Consider the following 21,871-nt stretch of genomic DNA (forward strand, 5'->3'; position numbering starts at 1 on the left):
GAAAGAAAGAAAGAAAGAAAGAAAGAAAGAAAGAAAGAAAGAAAGAAGGAACGATGTCAGGCTGACTCCAATCTCCCTCTCTGACGAGTGGTATAAAAATACCAGTCTTGCCTCAAACTCAGAGATCTACCTGCCTCTGCCTGTGTGTGTGCCACCACCCAACCAATTTTGTTAAAATTTAAATGCTGCACTGCCCTTGTCTATCTAATAGCCATACCACCCTAAATGCATCTGATCTACAAGAATACAATATTGTTACCTGATTTATTCTGTAATTTAATTTTCTTCCCCAAACTAAAATCTGGTGTTACACCAAGAAGATAAAGCAGAGCAAGTCAGTACCTACACTTACGAGTAATAAATTATAATTATCTAGATACCAAGCAGAGCACAGATGGTACACATCTTTAATCCCAGTACTCAGGGAGGCAGAGGCAGGCAGATCTCTTGTTAGTTTAAGGCCAGCTTGGTCTATAGTGAGTCCAGGACAGTCAAGGCTACACAGAGAAACCTTGTGTCTGTGGGTGTGTTGGTGGTGGTGATGGGGTGTCTAGATACCAAAGACCAAACTTTACAAAGAATTAAATCTAACCATTCCACATGAGGTTATGCAGAGAATCAAATTCACCCAAAATAATTCAAAGCACTAAAATTAAGAGAATTAATTTGTTTACATACTCCAATTGTAAAATAAAAATAATTCATAGGGTACAAAAATGTGTAAATACAGAGAGACATAGTTAATCTGGTTTTTAAACAATGTAATTTCAGTTGGTTAAATTACATTTACCTCATCTGTTCTCTTTCATTTTGTGAAGCGTTCTAGATTTTCATTTCAGGTATATTACTCCTATTATATGTCATGTTACATCACATTCAAGGGGAAAGTAGATAAAGTCACACTAGGATCCTAGAGCTTGAAGATCCAGGAGCTTTCTCCTTGATGGCTTGAAGAACTATTTCTCTGAAAAACTGCTCTCCTGCCTGCCAATCAACCCCATTTATGTCAGATCCTAGGAATAAATGACCTGAGACAAGACTAATATTTAATAAGTAATATGTGGTCTTCGCTGGCACAAACAGTGCATGACCAACACAACTGTGAATGAAGAAACCACATCTTACTCTGAACTTCCAGAAAGGTTGGTTAACCTATTAGAATACCACTGAGTGCAGAGATTAGAATGTCACAAGCCTGAAACCTAATTGCAGTTTACCTTGGGCTATCTTTAACCCCCTAATGAGACATTCCTTGCTTATCTGTGTTTGATCCAATAGCCTTGTGACTAACAGGAACCTTTCAAAGGTAGTAACTAGACCACTGGCTGTCACCAACCAAAAGGCTAAGAAAATAGCTGAGATCTCCCACTTTGCTGTAATGGAGCTGCCTACCTGATGTATCTAGTTACTGTTTTAAGAGTTCTTCATTTTATATATACTACTGCTCTGTTTTCTTGCACACCAGAAAAGGGAATCAGATTCCCATTACAGATGTAGTTACTGGGAATTGAACTCAAGACCTCCAGAAGAGCAGCCGATTCTCTTAACTGGTGAGCTCCTCAATGTACTTTAAAAGTGCCTCAAATTATGATTTCCTTGCTGTTACTATAAAAACTTTTTGAAACTGTTACCATGTTAAGACAGTAACTGGAATCTGTGTTTCCAAGGCACATTCACTAGTGCTTGGCCCCAGAATAAATTCTAATCCCCAAAGAGTTTTGTGTCAACAATATATTTAAATTGCTCCTTTTATAAACCCCACTGTATTGCATTAGAGACGTAGAAAAAAATGTCTAATTGTCCACTGCATTTGATATTATGTTAGTAGGCAAAAATGCCAAACATATGCCTGTGTATATTTATGAACCCAAATCTTACATCTGTATGAAGCTTAAGTTTAATTGATCAGCCTCCTTTCACGGCCATTCCCTCCATCTCACATAAAATAGTCAACCAATAGCTAGTGTATAATCATGAGTGGCTTCATAATCAAGAATCCAAATAGTTTCTTACTAAACCTAAGTCCAAACTTCTCTACCCTCCATAGTCTTTTCTTTTCTCTCCTAACTTATTCTAGACAAAAGCATTATCTATGCCTCACTGCCCACATTTGCTAGCCTGGATTTCTCCAAACAGGAATGAGTACTTCTTCCTGTACACTTTCAATTTCCAACCATACTCATAAATCACTAAAAACAAATCATCGGAACTCTCCAACACCTAAAAGAGAACTCAAATTGGTAAGCGATCAGCAACCAGTGACTTTTATCTGAAAAACACCTAGAATTAGCTAATAAACCTGGTGTGGTGGCACACAGCTTTAATCCTAGCACGTGGGGGTCAAGAAACAGTTGAATACTCTGAGTTCAAGGCCAGCCTGGCCTACAGAGTAAATTCAAACACAGCCAGGACTGCACAGAGAAACCATGAGACCCTGGGGGTTGGGAGGCTGGTGGCCTGAGATGCAGGGTGTTTTTTGTTGTTGTTTGTTAAGAGTATTTGAGCTGGGTATAGTGCAAGCCTTTCATCACTTGGGAGGCAGAAGCAGGCAGACTTCTGTCCACCCTCACACAGGGAAGGAAGGAGGGAAGGAGGAAGGGAGGGAGGGAGGGAGGGAGGGAGGAAGGGAGGGAGGGAGGGAGGAAGGAAGGATACTTGAACTGTTTCTTGAACAAACTGGATGACCCAGCAACAAGTCACAAGTCAGAAGTCACCCATTTATTGTAGCTAAGTAGCTGTGGGCCATATCCCGCTACTTACATACTCATTAATGAGCTACCCTAACTTCTAAAACCACAAGGATTCCAAGGAGAACCAAACAAATACACCCTCCCTCACAGCTTAATTTAAATATAAAGTCAAAGACACAATTAGGAAACAAATGACTCCTGCTAGGAGGGAGATAGAGGGCACTTAAAGAACTCTATCCTAACTTCCGAGAGGTTAAGGAAGGACTACTCAGAAAAAAAAAAAAAAAAAAAAAAAAAAGGCACCACTAAGCCTGGGGAGGAACAGCAATCAGAACACAGAAAGGCTGAGGCAGCAGAACAAGAGGATCACCAGTTTCCCGCCCTGCTTAGGGGGGAAAAAAAGGAGGGGGGAATGGGGATGGAAGGAAGCACCAGTTCCAGGCCCTGCTTAGAAGGAGAGGGGGGAAAAAAGGTGGGATGGGAATTATATTTATAGAATGAGGTGGAACAGGGCAGGGAAATCATAGGACCAAAAGGAAGAATGAGGACTTAACAGGACATTGAGGAGAAAAAAAAAAAAAAAAAAAAAAAAACGTTTAAGGAAATGCAATCAATTCGATATAGATGGAGCAACAGCCAAATCTTAAAACACAGGTGTCAGAAATAGTTCAATTTAAAGGCGAAAGCCACTCCTTAGTTAGGGTCAGAACGAGAGGCAGTTTCAAAACAAGTCTAAATAGGTGAGTGTTTGCTAAGCAGACAAAAACCGATTCCAAAGAGCACAGACAACGCGCTCAGGGGTGAACTGAGGAAGGAGAAATAGTGATGCCCCAAATCAAGAGAGAAGCACAAAACAGCACGGATAATTAATTCATAGAAGACCAAAGGGGCTTACATCTTGGGCGATAACCAAGCACAACCGGGATGTGAAGCATGGTAGTTTTGGCTGGCCACAAGTTTGCCAAGAGAATTAGTCCCACTGGTCCCTTGGTGGACGCCAAGGCATTAATGCCTCTCAAAACTCAGCTGCGCCCTGGATGGATTGCACTTCGTCCCTCCGCTTCAGCCAGGATTGATTGTGCAGGCTCCAGGACAGGCTCTGGGCTCCGGGCTGCTGACACGCAGGTTCCCAGGGAGTAGTTACAGGCCTGGTCTGTGTGTGCTGGTGGGTAGAAGTTAAGTTTAAACTACCATGCATTATTTTCTGATTTCTCTGTAGAAATGACGAGCTCTTAAGAATAATCAGTGTATCCGGGCATGGGTGCACCCCTTTAATCCCAGCACTTGGGAGGCAGAGGCAGGCGGATCTCTTTGAGTTTAAGGGCAGTCTGGTCTCCAGAGCGAGTTCCAGGAGTGCCGGAGCTACAGAGAAGCCCGGTCTCGAAAAACAAAACAAAAAAGAAGAATCAATGCGTGCCCATTTCATATTTACAGAAAGAAAAAAAGGTACCAAGTAGCTTAACATCTGTCCATGCCAGTACTCAAGAATGGGTCACTCTGTGAATCCAGCTCTGCCCACATTGGCTTTGTTTCCCCAGCCACGCTGACATTCTCAACAGCAAGTGGGCGATTTCTGCACTTTTTTCAGTCTCTGAAAGTGCCCGTTACAGAGCTGGGTACGTCCAAAAATAAAAAATTAGAGACTTCCTGACCGACCTGCAGTCACTGAAGTTACCTAAGCTTCGCATTTCCTTTTGCACACTAAACTACTAACTAGAAGCCGAACCTGCGTCTTACACTCAAGACTTTGCTTTCCGCCCAGTTCCACTGAGTGCCTCCAGGCTCCAGCGCGAGCGCAGAAGAATGCACACCTTCAACGCGCCAGGAAACGCCCGCCCGGCCACCCGGACCCCCCACCCCCACCCGCCGCATGCGCCCCTCGCGCCTCTGCCGAGAGCTACTCACTCACCTACGTTCCGCCCCGCCGCCGCCGCCGCCGCCGCCGCCGCCGCCGAAACCCGCGAAGGCAGACGTCCTCTCCGCCAAAAGGCACTTCCGGCGCGCGCGGTGACGTCGCCCTGCGCGCCGGTCTCGGGCCCGCGTCCGCCCAGGTTTCGGGGTAAAGGAAAGAGCCCTGCACCGCGCCGTGCTCGCCGACGCCCGCGCCTCGGCGCGGGGCGGAGAACAGCTGGGGCTGAGGCCGCTGCGGGCTCGCATCCTCCGCCCTCGGCCGCCGCGCTCACGGTGAGCTCCCACGCCTCGCGACTCCCGCCGCCCCGGACTCGGACCCGGGGACGTCCAGCCTGCATTCCCGCTCCTCAGCCTGAGACGCTTGAAAAGTGACAGGCAGGTGTTGGCTACCCTGAGGCTTTTTAAATAATCCTCCCAGTCGCCCAGCGTGAAGCACTCTTCCGGATTCCTGCGTCGATTGTCATTCGCAGAGCACGTACTTTGTTATTCCAGGTACTCGTTACTCCTGCCGACTCCTGCGCTGGTTAAAAATCAGATTTTTGAACTCACTTGGGTCCGATACATAATTTTCACTGGTAATTTACAGAGTTGTAAGCAGTGAAAGTGATTACTGAGCTTGGTACAGGTTTATGTTCTATTCAAAGCACGTAATTCATATAATAAAGTATGTCATTTCGTAATTTGGTTGTGTACATTAAAGATTCTAAATAACTTTATCAAAATGTGAAGATAACCCAAAATTAACAAAAATGAGACGGGAATTGGTGGCCTATATCTGTAATCAGTATTTCAGACGTAGATGCAGGACGTTGAGGAGAAAAAAACAAAACAAAACAGGGAGATAAATAGCTGTTCAAAGGATGTGGCGAATACTTGGAAAGCATCTTTTTGCTTTTAGCCTAAGAAGACGTCAGTAATAGCCTCGTGGCTTCCCCGCCTCTTTAAAAACCCTCTTTTCCAACCGCAGTGCCGCACTGAGAGATCTACCTGGCGCTGCTTGAAAAGGAAATTCACACCCCACCCCCACTGGCCTACTCTAATCTCTTTAAATGAATGGATGGTGTGGAATTCTGCCCTATTTACAACAGGCTTCGCCAGTGTTTGGTTTTACATGGAGTAAGATTCCTGATGGTTTGTTTTCCATTTTAGAAATGAGCGGTGGCTTGGCTCCAAGTAAGAGCACGGTCTATGTCTCCAACTTGCCCTTCTCCCTGACAAACAATGATTTATACCGGGTAAGTTTTAGTATCAATATATCTAACTAGTGAATTCTCTCTTTAAGAGAGAAGCTGTAGCTAAGCCAATACTGCTCCCCGGGAAAATTCTTTATAGCTTCAAATTTTAGTGAAAAAAAAAATATATATATATGTGTATATATATATATATATATATCCAAAGAGTTTTTACACTTCTTCTTTTATTTGTTTGTTTTCTCAAGACAGGGTTTCTCTGTGTAGCCCTGGCTGCCCTCATACTCACTCTGTAGACCAGGCTGGCCTCCAACTCAGATATCCACCTGCCTCTGCCTCTAGGGTGCTGGTATCAAAGGCCTGTGCCACTACTGTTTTTATATTTATAAACAGGGAGAAAGTAGTGGGTGCCCATGAACCTAACACTCTGAAAGCTGAGACAGTGGGATTCTAAGTTCAAGGCCAGCTGAAACGACATAGCAATATTCTGTCTCAAATAAAAAATAAGCTGAGGATGTAGCTGAGTGGTGAAGCACTTGCCTAGCATAGTCCACACACTAATCCCAGCACAGGGGAAGCTGAGGTAGGAGAGCTTGGGTTCAAGACCAGTCTGGGCAATGTAGACCCTGTCTCACAAAAGGGAAAAGGTAAAAAGAGGTTTCTAGACTGGGTGGTAAGAAAAATCTTATTTAAAACGTAGCTGGGGGCTGGGAGTTTAATGTAGTTGGTGGGATGTTTGCCCTGCATGCACAAAGCCCTGTGTTGAATTCCTAGTACCATGCAAACGAGACATTGATGGTGCATACCTATGATTCCAATATTCAGAAGGTGAAGCCTGGATATTGGAAATTCAGGGTCATGCTCAGCTACATGAGGACTTTGGGGCAAGCTTGGAATGCATGAGACACTGTCGTAAACAAACAAAAGGTGTTTTGAATAAAATTGTGGGGCAATAGGAGGCAGTTGTACAGATGTCCAAAGCACAGCATTTCGGAAGAGGAAGGGTGGAATATAAGTAAACCCACTCTCCTCTGGTTTTACAGGCCTCATGCAGGCTGTCACTCGAATTCACTCCAAAATGAGAACCCATTAGAAAGTTAAAATTATATAGGACACTGCTGGGCCTTAGAATCTAATGTTGCTAAATCTATGACTCAGAACTTAATATTTCATTATTAAAGTGCATATGATGAGATCTTCTAAAAGCCTTTTCTTGGTAATATTATTTCTATATGTGTCTCAAGCACTCAGTTACACTGGAGGACTTTTAACCGAGGTGCCTCTAAGGGCGGCAGGGTATTGATAAGAGCCAACGCCAGAATGATTTTGAATGCTATTTTAATCACACAAATATCTAAGGGTCACATAACACATCATCACACAAATATCTTAGGGTCGCATAATATATCACACATTCCATGGGGAATACAACCTGAGCGCAGGCAGGTAAGGGCTTGGACGCGTTGCCTCCAGGATGTTCTGGTTTCAGATTCTCAGCAAGCCAAGGACTGTCAGCCAGTCTTCCAGGATGTGGTGGTTTCTCGGATGTTGCCTTCCAGGGCCGGTTTGTTGCATTGGTTTTGGATTAATCAACAGCAGTTCAGGCATTGGCTGATTATTGGCGATCCTGTAGTCTCCTCACTTGAGTGTGACATTTATTTTATATATATTAGTGCTCTAAGAGGGCAGTAGAGGGTATAGATGGTTGTGAGCCACCATGTGGTTGCTGGGAATTGAACTCGGGACCTCTGGAAGAGCAGACAGTGCTCTTAACCACTGAGTCAACTCTCCAGCCCCAAAGGCTGCGGTTTTTATACCCTGTTCCAGGGCATTGCTTAGTTTCTCACTCTTCCACACATGTCAGCTGTTAATCAGCTGTCATTGCCTAATGCTTAAGGGTGTTACCTAGCTACTGTTACAAAGGGTGTCCCTAATCTCACCCCTGACAGCCTTGCTGTTTTTCAAGCACATGACAATATGTCGAGTGATAAGTCAACTGTGAATATCTAGATATTGTCTGCAACTATAGAAATGGGTAAGTTTGTTAGGACATATGTAGAAGGACAAGGAAGAAAAGGTCAGATATAAAATAATAAATGATGAGAAAAGCACTGCACCTATAGGAATAAAAAGATTCTTGTTTTGTTTTTGATCTTTGGCAACAGGGTCTTGCTTTGTAGCCTGGGCTTGCCTCAAACTCCTGGCCTTCTGGCTTCATTTTTCTGAATACTAGGATTGTAGCCATATACCATCACTCCTGGCTAGAGATGCTTGTTTCATTAAAGGAAGTTTCTGGTGTTCTATGCAGTCAGAGCTGTCTTTAGCACAGTTGATTGCTTAAATCAATTGTGTTGTTTTATTCAGCAGCACTGGTATTGAAGCACTGGTTTAGCTGGAGTTCTGGTGGGGTAGATGGTCCCACAGACGGATGAGGAATGCAGCCGCTACCTGGTGTATATGCCACAGATCTAGACATGCTGAGTGGGCTTTCTCTCGGCCCACCCCTTAGGAGGTTAGGCACTGGAGCATATTACCTGTAAGTCCACTGCCTATATTATTCTACTCACTTAGGCAATGTTTCTCTGGTTCATTGCGCCAGAGTCTTGCTGTGTTGCCCTAAGTTGTGATCCTCCTTCTCAGTCTCCCAAGTGTAGGAGTATCTTTTGTAAAGCCTCTTGTATAGACTGAAGGCTGAGATTTTTCATAAAATAATATAATCTGATCAGTGCATACAATCTGAATATTTAATTTGGTAATATTTTAAATTATAAATTATTCTGTGATCTTTTGTTTCAGATATTTTCCAAGTATGGCAAAGTTGTGAAGTAAGTATTTACATTAAAAGATGCTCGGTTAAATATGAATAATACCGTTAACACTTTTACATATAGTTCAGTTATTTTCCCATGTACACAAACAAATGACAGTTTTCATACCATAAATGACTGTGTACTGTAAAGATGTAATAGTTTAATGGTATTGCTGAGAGCTGCTCTCCAGGCACTAAGTAAACTCCTATCCCTGAGCTACACTCTGAGCCCCTGAAAGTTTCCACAACTCGTTCCTGTGCGGTGCAAAGCTTAGTTGGAAATGTCTAGGGAACATCACAGTGGAGCAACATCATGCTCATGGTACTGTCAAGCCACATCAGAGAATCTCTATAGCAAAACCTTTGAACTGGCTATAGACCTCCCATTCGCTACATCATATGTTGACCTCTGTTGATCTGTGTATCCCCCAAACCAGTTAGAGACTGACACTGAACCAAGTCATAACTCCGGACAAAGAAGTACTGTGATTTCAAACCCATTTGTGGTTTTAAGCAGTAACTACAGCACCGTTTTATAGATTTGTGACCATTTCTACAGGACTATTTGAATCTGTTTGATTAATAACAATCATTATTGGCTCCTAATAATTTCCTATACTATAGATTAGTCTGATGTTACTTTCAGCAAATTGAGATGGCTAAACTGAAATCTGTAATTACACAAGGGAAGAAACCTGGACAAGACGGTCAGGTAAAAGGCTGTTTGTCCTTGAGAGACTGTTCAGTGTACACAAGGACTGGATGAACAAGGAGGGTGTGTCCGGATGGCTTCCAGGTGCTCAAGATAGTGTCTGGTGGCTTCCAGGTGCAGGAGATAGTGTCTGCTTGAATGAGCCCCTCAGACCTGCATCTGAAAACAGTGCTGCTCTATCTCTTTCTGCATGCCAGGAACTTGGAGGTCATCACAGATTTGTTTTCTTTGTCCTTGCTGTGATTTTCTTTTTCTGTTACCAAAGAAGAGATGTTTAAGGACGGACCCTGTTGTAAGTGGTTTGCAGAGTCTCTGTCTCTAGACTCTAAACTTCTTCCTGAGGGTGAATGTGTTTGTCTTTTTGTTGTTGTGTTGTTTTGTTTTGTTTTGTTTTGTTTTGTTTTGTTTTTCAAGACAGGGTTTCTCTGTGTGTCCCTTGGCTATCCTGGACTCGTTTTGTAGACAAGGCAAGCCTCGAACTCAGAGCCATCCTACCTGCCTCTGTCTGTGCTTGGATTATACGTGTGCAACACCATACCCGGCTACTTCTGACTTCTTTGTGCAGTGTTCAAAGTGTTTAATTCTGAGTCCAGAGTTAATGGTTATAAAGTCATCCAAAAGCACATGTAGCATTTTAGGTTTTAGCTTAGTAATAAGAACAAAGTATCTAGTGCAGTGGTTCTCAGCCTGTGGGTCACAGCCCCTTTGGCAAATATCTGTCTCCGGAAATACTTACATTAGACAGTAGCAAACTTAGAGTTATGAAGTAGCAGCAAAAGCAGTGTTCTGGTTGGGGTCACCATAACATGTGGAGCTGGATTAAACAGCCGCAGCATTCGAAAGGTTGAGAACCACTGCTCTGGTGAAACTAACATAAACTCCCACCCCTCCCTTTTTGTTTGTGTGTGTACGCCCTGGCATATGCACATAAAGACAGGAGGACATCAGGTGTACTCTGTCAACACGGGGTCTCTCACCGAACCTGAAGCTCACTGTTTTTGCTAGGCTTACCAGGGAGCTCCCAGGATCTACCAGTTTCTGCCTGTCAAGACAGAGGGTATAGGCATGTGTGCCCAGGTTTCATGTGGGTGCCGGGTATTCAAACTCAGGGCCCCATGCTTCTACAGCAAAGCACTGTGTCAACCCTCTCTTTAAAAAAAAGGGGGATCCTTCATCCAAATTAACCTGTCCTTAGCCTTTCACCTTGCTGTATGGTGCCTTTCAGCTTGCTGTATGGTGCCTTTCAGCTTGCTGTATGGTGCCTTTCAGCTTGCTGTATGGTGCCTTTCAGCTTGCTGTATGGCTTGCACTCTCTTGACTATGAATGTGTACATGTATGTGTACACATTGTTTTTATGTGTTTCAAACTTCATTCTCCTTTATGTCTACTTAAATGTGTTTTTAAAGGTACATCTTATATAAGCACAATAAAGTTACCAACTTCATAACTTATTTGGAAGATTTTATTGAACCAGACAGCTGTCCTGTTCTGTCATTTGAGGTAATAGATTCCTAGGTAACCTTTCCCTCTGGTGCATGGTTCACTCTAGAGCCAAGTGTTTCCTCTAACTGGTGTTTTCCCAGACTTAGATCCTGATCATGTCTTTCTGGTTAATGTACTTAGCAGATGATGGTGATGTGGCCTGTTCAGGGAACCATCCCTGGAGACTTGTTCATCTGCTGTCCACTGGTGATAGTAGTTTTCATGACTCGGTTGAGGTGATGTCTATTTTGTTTTTGTTTTTGTTTTCAGTATATGCTTTATTTTCCCTTAGCAATTAATAAACAGTGTTTGGGGCAGCACAAGTACCCTTTTGCACAAGAGCATCATTTTTTATTTAACCTGTGCTGTCAGTTCTTTCCTGATCTGATCTCTACTGTGAGTGTTGCAAAATGGTGCTTTCCTCATTCAGCATTTGCTGTGTACCTAGCAGTAGTCGCTGGGCTCCCTTCTTCACATTTTTATTACTCATGTGGACTTGCAAGCACTAACTTTTCCCATGCTTCATAATTTAATCACTATTTTATCTGTTTATTCTGTCTTGTAGTTGGCAGGTAGGCAGTGACTAGCTGGCTTCTATTTTATGTTCGTGTTTTGTTTAATTTTTTTTCTTGTAACCTCAAGTTCCAGATTCCTCTTGCCTCCACCCTGCTCAATTTAAAAGCAACCATTGTTTTTTCCCAGAGAGCTCAGCAAAACATTGATTTGCTTTGTTTTTTAAGATGAGGTCTCAGACTGGAGATATGGTTCAGCCATTATGAATACTGACTACTCTTCCAGAGTACCCAGGTTTAATTCCCAGCACCCACTTGGCAGCTATTACAGTTGACTGTAATTCCAGTTCCTACGGCACCTGGCACTCCCGCACTGCATAACATGGTATACAGACATAGATGCAGGCAAAACATCCATGCACTGATGTATTTGTTAAATATTTACTATTGATATATATCTTTTAGTAAAGCTTCAGTTACTCTAAATCTAACCAAATCACCACACTGAGACTAGGATTTATTTAGTTAACCTAGAACACAATGCTGGGCAATAGTTACTCCATGTATCTTAGGTCCAGTTCATTTCTCTAGGTTGTTCCAAGATCTCTTCTCCAGCTTCTCTCTCCCAGCTTCTGTTCCTCTTCTCCCCCATTCCTTCCTTTCCTCCGGCTCCTCCCCTCTCCTTCCTACTCCTTCCTCTCCTCCGGTTCCTCCCTTCCCCCTCCTACTCCTACTGCTTCCTTCCTCTCCTCCCACTCTGAACCAGGATGCCCACCCTATCCTCTCCATTGCTCAACATTGTGGCTGGTTATTTTAATTGACAAATTGGAGAACAAATGGTGGCCTGTTTACACAAACTTGAGACAGGTGGTGCTTAGAATAAGTATCACAATGCAATGTCCAGATTGAAACCAGATAGTTGGGGAGAGAAATCAGCATTTGAATGAACAAGGGTAAGGTGTATACATTCCAAGAGAACATATCAACAATGCACATAAAATAAAACTCTCAAATAAGACATGGTCTTGCTACTTACATTACCCTAGCCTTCAGCTTGGTGCTGTCCTGCTGCCTCAGTGTCCTGTGTGTAAGCATTCTAAGCATGTTCCACCACACCAAACTCCAGCACTGTTCTTCTAAATTGCATATGTGGATAGCAGTCCTCTTAACCCAGGGGTGCTGAGGTAGGTCTAAGCACCACTAAACTGGAGATTCTTTGAAAGACAGACACTTGGATATATAACTTGAAAAAAGCAGTAAATCATTTTGTTTTTTGTATATAAGAGAATACCTCAATTTATGTATTGGGTTTTGCAAATGAAGGGCTAGTACGGAAGAGGATATGCATTTTGATAATGATGTAACAGTCTCTTGGCTGGACCTTTCAAGCTCTGATTGGCTCCCCAGTGTTCCTCTGTACTGTCGGTGTCACTTCATTTCCATTCTCCTGGATCCCTCATGACTTTGAAGAGCCAGATGGTTTAAATCAGTCTCTCTCTTCAGACAGGCTCTCATAGCCTAGGCTGGCCTCAAGCTCTCTAGCCAAGGATGTCCCGATCTCTTGTTCCTTCCACCTCCCCCTGCTGAGTACTGGGATCACAAGCATCTACCACTAAGCATGATTTTTTTCTTTTTATTTATCATTTCAAATGTTTCATTATTTAGCCTTATAGAAATGATCTTGAGCTTCTTGAGTAGTTACATGTTTTTTATTTAATTTTAACTGGTTCTTTGTGCTTTAAGGGTTACAATAATGAAAGACAAAGATACAAGGAAGAGTAAAGGTGTTGCGTTTATTTTGTTTTTGGATAAAGACTCTGCCTTAAACTGCACCAGAGCAATAAATAACAAACAGGTAAGCCATTCATTTTATCAGGTTTTTAATCCAAAAGCTATGGGGGTGCAGGAGGTAAAGTTGGATTAATATCTGTAATTCAGGAGCATTTTGGAGATGTCAACACTGTACTGATTATCTAAACACTGGAAAAAATGTTAAGTGAGAAAATTAAAGCATAGAGTCTATCACATGCTTATTTCAACAAGAATTGAGGAAATGGTATCTGATAGCTAGGTGTTGGCGACCACGTCCCTCTGCGTTGACATTGTTCTCTGGTTTAGTTGTTTGGTAGAGTGATCAAGGCGAGCATTGCTATTGACAATGGAAGAGCAGCTGAGTTTATCCGGAGGCGAAACTACTTCGATAAATCTAAGTGCTATGAATGTGGGGTGAGTAAACCCAGAACTCTGCCTCTTCTGTGGTATAAAGTGATCTTCATATTAGTCTTTCAGTGGTGCCCACCAGTGGGGGTGTGCGTGGAGGGGCACTCAGGTGGGTAGAGGATGCAAGGCTTCAGAAGTGCTGGCTGTTTCCGTCACGTATTCCCTTTTAACAAGCGTTTCTCTCGGAACATGGGCTAAGTGGTGACCTGCACGTTGCAGCAGTCTTGTGTGCATACACACTGCTGGGGTTTCACACACATACAGCCATGCCTGGCTTTTTTTATTATTATTATTAAATTTTTTACATTAATTACATTTTATTCGCTTTGCAGCCTAGCTGTAGCCTCCTCCCTCATTCTCTCCGAATCTCACCCTTCCTCCCTCATCTCCTACTATGCCCCTGTCTAAGTCCACTAATAGGGGAAGTCCTCCTCCCCTTCCATCTGACTCTAGCTTATCAGGTATCTTTAGGACTGGCTGCCATGTCCTCCTCTGTGGCCTGGCAAGGCTGCTCCCCCCTCAGGGGGTGGGAGGAGGTCAAAGATCCAGCCACAGAGTTCATGTCAGAGACAGTCCCTGTTCCCCTTACTAGGGTACCACTTGGATACTGAGCTGCCATGGGCTACATCCCAGCAGGGGTTCTAGGTTATATCCATACATGGTCCTTGGTTGGAGAATCAGTCTTAGAAAAGACCCCTGTGCCCAGATATATTTGGTCCTTGTGGAGCTCCTGTCCTCTCCAGGTCTTACTAACTCCCCCTTCTTTCATATGATTCCCTGAACTCTGCCCAAAGTTTGGTTATGGGTCTCAGCATCTGCTTTGATACACTGCTAGGTAGAGTCTTTCAGAGGCCCTCTATGGTAGACTCCTGTCCTGTTTCTTTTTTTCTCCTTCTTCCATTGTACATCCCATTTGTCTTTCTGCCTAAGGATTGGTCATCTTGCCCAGGGTCCTGTTTCTTGTTTATCTTCTTTAGGTGTACAGATTTTAGTTTGTTCATCCTATCTTATAGGTCTGGTATCCACTTATAAGTGAGTATATACCAGGTTTGTCTTTCTGCTTCTAGGATACCTCACTCAGGATAATCTTTTCTAGATCCTACCATTTGCCTGCAAATTTCATGATTTCCTTGTTTTTAATTGCTGAGTAGTATTCCATTGTGTAAATGTACCATGATTTCTGTATCCATTCCTCCATAGAGGGACATCTCAGTTGTTTCCAGGTTCTGGCTATTATAAATAAAGCTTCTATGAACATCTCTTTGTTCTTTTATGTGAGGTCTGGCATTTGAACTTCGCTCTTCCTGCTTGGGCAGCAAGCACTCTTCCTTGCCATCTTTCTAGTCTCTTCATAATTTTGTTTCTGTTGAGATTGTTTTCAAATTGTTTTGAGATAGGTTTAATGTAGCACAGGCTGACTCTAACTCACCAGTAGCAGATGATGGCCTTGAACTTATGATTCTCTTGTATCCACCTCCTGAGTGCCAGGACTCCAGGCATGGCCTACCACTTGTAGTTTATGAGCTACTGAGAATCAAATCTAAGGCTTTGTGCATGCTAAGCAAGCAGGGAACCATCTGAACTAAACCCCCTGGTCACCAGGTTATAAAAGCTATTTTACGGGGCTCAAAGGTTAAGAGCACTGGCTATTCTTCCTGAGGTCATGAGTTCAATTCCCAGCAACCACAAGGTGGCTCACAACCCTTTAAGATGAAATCTGATGCCCTCTTCTGGCATGCAAGTGTACATGGAAACACACATTATATTCATAATAAATAAATCTAAAATAAATAAATAAAAGCTATTTTACTTGGAACTGATCTGAGTAAACATCATTGAAAGGTAATATTCAGGAGCTAGCATGATGCTTGGTGGGTAAGGTGTTTGCCATGCATGCCTGATGACCCGAGTTCAACCCTGGAACCCACATGTAGGTGGAGAAGAGACGCTAACCCACAGTTGTCCTCTGACCTCCACACTCAGGCTGCAGTAAGCACTCGTCCACACACACAAGAATAAGTAAAGTTTAAAGGAAAGAGTAGTATCTAGAGATACCTGGAGCGGGACTGCAGGCAGAGCTGAGTGCCAGGGGGATTGATTACCTGGTATCCAGAAGGGTGAGGGTTCAACCCTGAGCATCACAGAGCACAAAAAAAGAACAAAAGAATAAAAATACCTTGAGGAGGAATACAAAGTCATTTTACTAGCTTCTAAGTCTTTCAATTTTTTTTTCTAATAATTTATTTCTCTTTATTTTATGTGCATTGGTATTTTGCCTGCATGTATGTCTGTGAGGATGTCAGATCTTGGAGTTACAGACAGTTGTGAGCCACCATGTGGGTGCTGGGAATTGAAACCAGGTCCTCTGGAAGAACATCGGTGCTCTTAACTGCTGAGCCATCGCTCCAGCCCCTTCAAAATTGTTTTCTAAAAATACAAGGCTCATTATCTTAATGTCTTAAAAGATTTTAAGTAACTCATAAATTTCTGTTAATAGTTGCATGTGTTTTTGATATTGTTTTGCCAGTGTTTAAGCATCAGAGTTGACTATCAGTGTGATCATATGACCTCTGCTCTAAGATAATATATTGAACTTCTCTTGTTATTATTGGGACAGGATTGCAAGATGTTCCCAAGGCTGGTATTGACCCCATGGCCTAGAGTGATTCTCCCACCTTGGCCTTCTAAGTAGCCATTACTATATAGGTGTGCTGAACCACACCTGTTTTTAATTTTTAATACCAAGAGGATTTCTGTCTGAGTCTCATAGCTGTCAGTTCCTATAAAATGACTGTATAATACTTAAACACTGGATCCAGACATATAATGGAGAGGCAGAGAGGTGATGTCTGGAGGCATTGACATAGCTATAAAGTTACCGGGAAGGCGCCTGAAATTCCTTAGCACCTTAGTTACTTCTCTAGTGCTGTGATAAATAACCTGACCAAGGAACTTACATAAAGAAGGGGTTATTTGGAGCTTACGCTTCCAGAGCTATAGGAGCCTGTTACCATCCTGGCAGGAGCATAATTGTAGGCAGAAATGGCACTGGAGCAGCAGCTGTGAGCTCCTATGAGATCCAGAAACAGGAAACAACAAGGGGCCACACTGAGATCCCTGCCAGTCTTTGGAAACGTCAAAGCCCAACCCCAATGACATACCAACTCCTATAAGGCCACACCTTCTGGTCCTTTCCAAGCAGGGACGCCAATTGGGAACCCTGTATTCAAATACTTGAGCCTGTGGGGACATTCTCATTCATTCAAACACCCTTGTTGTCCAGCTGCCCCCTTCCCTCTGTTCCCAAGAAAAGATACATTGTGGACAGGTGCGTAGATGACTAGAAAGCAAGCATGCTAATTTGGTCAGTTCAGAGTTTAAATCCTGTTAAAAGATTATTTGGAAACGATTCAAAAGTATTGAGTTTGTGAAAAGAACAGTGCTGGCTGAGCAAAGTAGCACAGGCCTGTAGTCCAGCAGTCAGGACGCTCAGGCAGAAGGACTTCCAGCTTAGGATTATCCTGAGCTACATAAGGAATCCTGGGCTGGCCTAGACAACGGAGAGACGCTGTGTCAGTAGGTTGTTGCTTACTGGATAGTCCCTTACTCTGCATGTTTAGAATGAACACAGGTCATCTGAGAAGCGCTGCATAAACGTGTGAGTTAGGCACTCCTTCTGATTTACGTACTCAGACAGGTTTGTTGTCAGGTTTGTACATTTTTGTTGTTATTGTTGGGGGTCTATTTATTTACTTTTTCTCCTTATGCAGACTTAGCTGACCTGGAACTCACTGGTAGACCAGGATGGACTCAAACTCAGAAAGATCTGCCTGCCTGTGTCTGCCAAGTGCTAAGATCAAAGTTTTGTGCTGCCATATCAGGGTCAATACATTTTGTTCTTTAAAGACAGTTCCTCTAACACAGGATAGTCTTAAACTTGTTTTGTAGCAGATGTCTTTAAACCTCCCATCCTCTTCCACTTGCAGAGTGCAGGGATTGCAGACTCGAGCCTCCGCCCTTGCTGTGTGTGTGCAGTCATATCCAGTGCTTTGTACGGGCGAGGCAGGCTCCGCAGCAACTGAGCTGCATCCTGCTCCCACATCTCCATAGTGCCTTAACTCTTCCCTAAAAACAAGATCTGTTTGCATTTACATATCTGAGTTTTCCCAAAGCAGTTTTACTAGTAACCTTTTCCTTTAGTGATATGTGTTAACATTTGTTACTGTTATTCCAAAACAATCGAATTATCTCCACAGTAAATTAACAGAAAATAGTACATCTTGGGTTCAGCCATGTGCCAAGAACAAAGTACAGGTTATCTGAGGCAGTGTGAAATAATTTACTCCTTGTGTTATAATCTTGGTTCAGTCTCCTACACAAGTTAGCATTGTACTATTTCACGTAGTTTAGTGAGCTAATATACAGATTGCAGTTTATAGTTCTGTGTTTTACGTTCAGTATTCTACTTCATTGAAATAATCCAGCTCAGTAAAATGGGATGATAATACAAGCCGTATGTGTACAAAAGGAAGAGAAAATGTAGTGTGGTGCTAGATAGAGCTCACGCCCAGGGCCCTGTGCCTGCTGGGCAGGAACGCTGTCACTGAGCTGTCTCGCCAGCCCCTGCTTGGTTTAAAGCTGAATATTCAACAACATCTTACAAGTTAGCAGAAATAATTTTATCCCCGTTTATCGGGCTAATCGAAAACTTGTATTAGAGTTGATGATCATTTAGATTGTAGTTCTTTTGTAGGTGAGAGTTGAGATTTAAAATGTTTAAGAAAAGAATACTTCTTTGCTCCCCCAATGCTACTGCAGCGTGGCAGTACTTAGAATGTCCCAGGATCGGCCTCCTCTATGCGAAAGGGACAGGTTTGGTCCTGTGTTCCCACAATGAGTATATTGTTTCCTGGGTTCTAGCCTTTGAGTCATAGGGTCAGGGTAGGTTTCTATCAGTAACAGCAACTATAGTGGGGTTTTTTGTTTGTTTTTCTTTCTTTCTTTTCTAATGTGAAACAAAAGGAAAGCGGACACTTAAGTTATGCCTGTCCTAAAAACATGCTTGGAGAGCGTGAGCCTCCAAAGAAGAAAGAGAAGAAAAAGAAGAAGAAAGTCCCCGAACCAGAAGAAGAAATGTATGTATATCTTGCTCAGTGAGATGGTGTGCTCTTTTGCCTTTTTACTGTCAGCTGACCACATCTGAATTTTTTCTCTTTGCTGCCCTAGTGAGGAAGTAGAAGTGAGTGAAGAAGAGGGGGAGGACCCGGCTCTGGACAGTCTGAGTCAGGCCATAGCATTCCAGGTACTTGTTCTGAAGGGACTGGTGGCTGGGACAAGGCTCAGGATGAACTGCTTGCTTGGCAGGGCTGGATTTGGGGGGTGGGAGAGGCCAAGAAATGCTGTGTCACACTGTGGAGTCTAGTGTTCCAGGGGATTTAACTGAGAGCAGCTACAGCCTTTACCTATCTACTCAGGAGCCTGGGTGAAGAACCGTGAAGCCTAGGGATTCAAGACCAGCCCAGGGACACCCTTTCTCAGGAAACAGGGAGGATGTAGTAAGCACAGTGGTCCATGCCTGTGAACCCAGAAAAAAGGGGAAATGTGGTAGGCATGGTGTTCCGTACTATAAACTCAGCACTCAGGCTAAAGAAGGAATATTACATGCTTGAGACTAGCCTGGATTATAGAGTGAGACCCTGTCTCAAAAACTGAATAAATAATACAAAAAAATTATAAATTATTCACGGCACCATGGTATATTTCATGTTATAGTTTGTTTGTTTATTTGGTGGGGGGGGTGTGTTGAGACAGTTTTTCTGTGTAGCTCTGGCTGTCCTGGAACTCACTCTGTAGACCAGGCTGGCCTCTAACTCAGAGATCTGCCTGCCTTTGCCTCCCAAGTGGTGGGATTAAAGCTGTGTGCCACCACTGCCTGGCTATAGTTAATATTTTTATATCACTGTACTGATTACCTATCTCATAATAGTAATGTCTATGTTTCCCTCTCACCTCATAAATTTGAGACAACACATTATTCTAAGATCTTTGTCTGAATGAAACATTCCCATTTGCTTTTCTAAATTGTAAGATCTCACATACTTTTAGTATATTATTAATCACATTCCCATTTGCTTTTCTAAATTGTAAGGTCTCACATACTTTATTACAAAATTGGATGGAAGTATTAGATTAGCTGGATGAGTTACCACACATCTGTAATCCTAGTATATGGGAAGTAGAGGCAGGAGTTCAAGGCCAAGCTGGGCAACATGACACCGATCTCAGAAATTAATTTACTGTTTAAGTTAAAACAATTTGTTAAAAATTTCTATAGCTTGGAGCTGGAGAAATGGCTCAGCAGCTAAGAATACTGGCTGCTCTTCCTGAGGACCCAGTTCAATTCACAGCAACCACATGGCAGCTCACACCTGTCTGTAACTCAAGTTCCACAAGATCCGACACCCTTATACCAACAAACATGCAGACAAAACACCAGTGCACATGAAATAAAAATGTATCATTGAAAAGACATTTCTATACCTCATCCAGAAAGAATCTTTAGAAATTGCATACAGTGGAGCTAATAATCACATTGCACATTTGTAGACTCACCTGAGAAGGCTGAGGCAGGAGATCATGAAGTCAAGGCTAGCCTGGGCTACCTAACAAGTTTCAGGCCAACAGAAGCTGCATAGTGAGACTCTGTATCAAAATAAAACAAATGGGGCTTTGGTGGGGAGAAAGGTTTAGGGATTTTGTTTAGTTGATGTTATGCACGAAGCCCTGGCACTGCATAAATCTGGGGATGAAGTCCCAGCCTTATGGAAGTAGAGACAGAAAGCTCAGAAGTTCAAAATTGTCCTTCCTACATAGGGAATTCAGCACTTCTATCTCAGGAAGAAGGAGAAAATCCTTAAAGATAATTTTGAGTAGGACTGTAATAGGGACCAAATTGTCAGTATGGCCCAGGAGGTGGAAAGTATTTGTGTTCTGCTTTTTCCATGGTAATTCTCTTGAATGAACATGATATGCCATAATAACTGGTTTTGTTCTGCTTCTGAATCACATTACAGCAAGCCAAAGTTGAAGAGGAGCAAAACAAATGGAGACCCAGTCCAGGGGGTCCCTCAACCTCAGATGATTCTAGACGACCAAGGATAAAGAAAAGTGCATATTTCAGTGATGAAGAAGAACTTAGTGATTAAGATTGTATTTATTTTGTAAATATTATTCAAATAAAATCTTACAGTACCAAATGCAGTTGTGGACTAGAGACTGTTTTTAGTAAAGTTTCTAGCTTGCCTTACACAATGCAAATCCTAAATCTGAAACTCCGCTGTCTAAAGTGTTCTAACTTTGAGCACCAACATGATGTCTCAAATGGGTCCGTGAAACTCTTCCACTCCCAGCATTGTCGATACTGTAGAAGATGCTGTGTATATGCAGCATAAGTGATTTTGTATTTAGATATTTAGGTAATAACCTAAATATCTCTTTATGTATATGCAGTTATACCAGAAGCTGAGCTACTGTACTCCAAAGCATTTCACATTTAGTACACTCAATTTGTACTAAAATCAGAATTTTTTATAAATAATCTTGAAACTAATCTTAAAGAATACAACATAATACTGCCAACTATCGGAAGCAGAAGGGCGGATGGTAAAACTCTTTGAGAACTTAATTGTAATACTTCATTTTTGCCTGACTTGCACATGTGAGGACTTGTGGAAAACTTCTACTTTTCTGCCTGCATATATGTTTATGTGCCATCTGCACACAATGCCCATGAGGGCCAGAAGAACGATGTGAGATGTAAAAAGAACTTTTATTCACCCCTTTTAGTTGCCTTGGAGGCTTATAGCTTCCTTCAGATATTCTAGACCTAGTCCTGGAAGCTTCTAGCCTCTGTACAAACTAACCTAGGCCTAAAATGTTTTCAGCCTCTGAGACTTCCTGCTAAGAAGCTCACCCTTGATCTTTCTTAGCTCTTAGCTGGTTGGTTCAACTCAGCTATTTTGGCTCAAACTCCTCTCTCAGCAGACTTACTCAATGTGCCTTTTTTTCCCTGACCTCTGGATTGCTCTACTTGGCCTCAAACTAACTCCAGCTGTTTCATCTAGTTTTCTGGCTCCTTCTCATTCTCTGGCTCATTCATTCTTCACCTGAGTTCTCTCTCTCTCTGCAACCCACCTCTTTATGACAGTCCTGGTAAAACTGCTTATTCTCTCTCTCATTGCCCCTTAAGTAGCTTCCTTTTCCTCTACTCGTGAGAGTTGGGCATATCCTATTTTGTCAAGTATTTCTGTGATTCCTTACTGTTTCTGCCGCTCAATTAGACATC

The 21,871-nt window shown here is 42.7% G+C and overlaps 2 protein-coding genes across 7 annotated transcripts in view; one reads left to right on the plus strand and one right to left on the minus strand.

Moving 5' to 3' along the window:
• The window catches only part of Pphln1 (periphilin 1), an 82,084-nt gene extending 77,417 nt beyond the window's left edge, over positions 1 to 4,667 (minus strand). For 4 of the 6 annotated variants that reach the window (XM_055626835.1, XM_055626834.1, XM_055626830.1 and 1 more), the window contains exon 1: positions 3,586 to 3,846. In XM_055626835.1, the coding sequence (XP_055482810.1) occupies positions 3,586 to 3,625 (40 nt within the window). In that variant the 5' untranslated portion in view covers positions 3,626 to 3,846. Of the gene's footprint in view, positions 1 to 3,585; positions 3,847 to 4,427; positions 4,448 to 4,599 lie in introns of those variants that run through there. The other 2 variants (XM_055626831.1, XM_055626833.1) reach the window with 2 other exon arrangements.
• A 34-nt stretch (positions 4,668 to 4,701) lies between these two features.
• On the plus strand, positions 4,702 to 20,787 carry Zcrb1 (zinc finger CCHC-type and RNA binding motif containing 1). The gene is made up of 8 exons (XM_055626836.1): positions 4,702 to 5,093; positions 5,751 to 5,836; positions 8,588 to 8,616; positions 13,051 to 13,162; positions 13,426 to 13,533; positions 18,550 to 18,662; positions 18,754 to 18,829; positions 20,601 to 20,787. Exons 2-8 carry the CDS (start codon positions 5,753 to 5,755, stop codon positions 20,730 to 20,732), a joined length of 654 nt encoding a protein of 217 aa, XP_055482811.1. The 5' UTR covers positions 4,702 to 5,093; positions 5,751 to 5,752; the 3' UTR covers positions 20,733 to 20,787.
• Positions 20,788 to 21,871: the final 1,084 nt, after the last annotated feature.

The sequence above is a fragment of the Psammomys obesus genome, unplaced genomic scaffold, assembly GCF_907164565.1.
Source record: "Psammomys obesus unplaced genomic scaffold, mPsaObe1.curated_primary_1811, whole genome shotgun sequence".
In the NCBI taxonomy this organism is placed as follows: Eukaryota; Metazoa; Chordata; class Mammalia; order Rodentia; family Muridae; genus Psammomys; species Psammomys obesus.

Bases quoted from the DNA above. Each gene is read 5' to 3' on its own strand.
- Zcrb1 (XM_055626836.1), top strand. From the start codon at position 5,753: ATGAGCGGTGGCTTGGCTCCAAGTAAGAGCACGGTCTATGTCTCCAAC. The intron at 13,163-13,425 runs GTAAGCCATTCA...TCTCTGGTTTAG, and splicing joins GAGCAATAAATAACAAACAG to TTGTTTGGTAGAGTGATCAA. The intron at 18,830-20,600 runs GTACTTGTTCTG...ATCACATTACAG, and splicing joins GTCAGGCCATAGCATTCCAG to CAAGCCAAAGTTGAAGAGGA.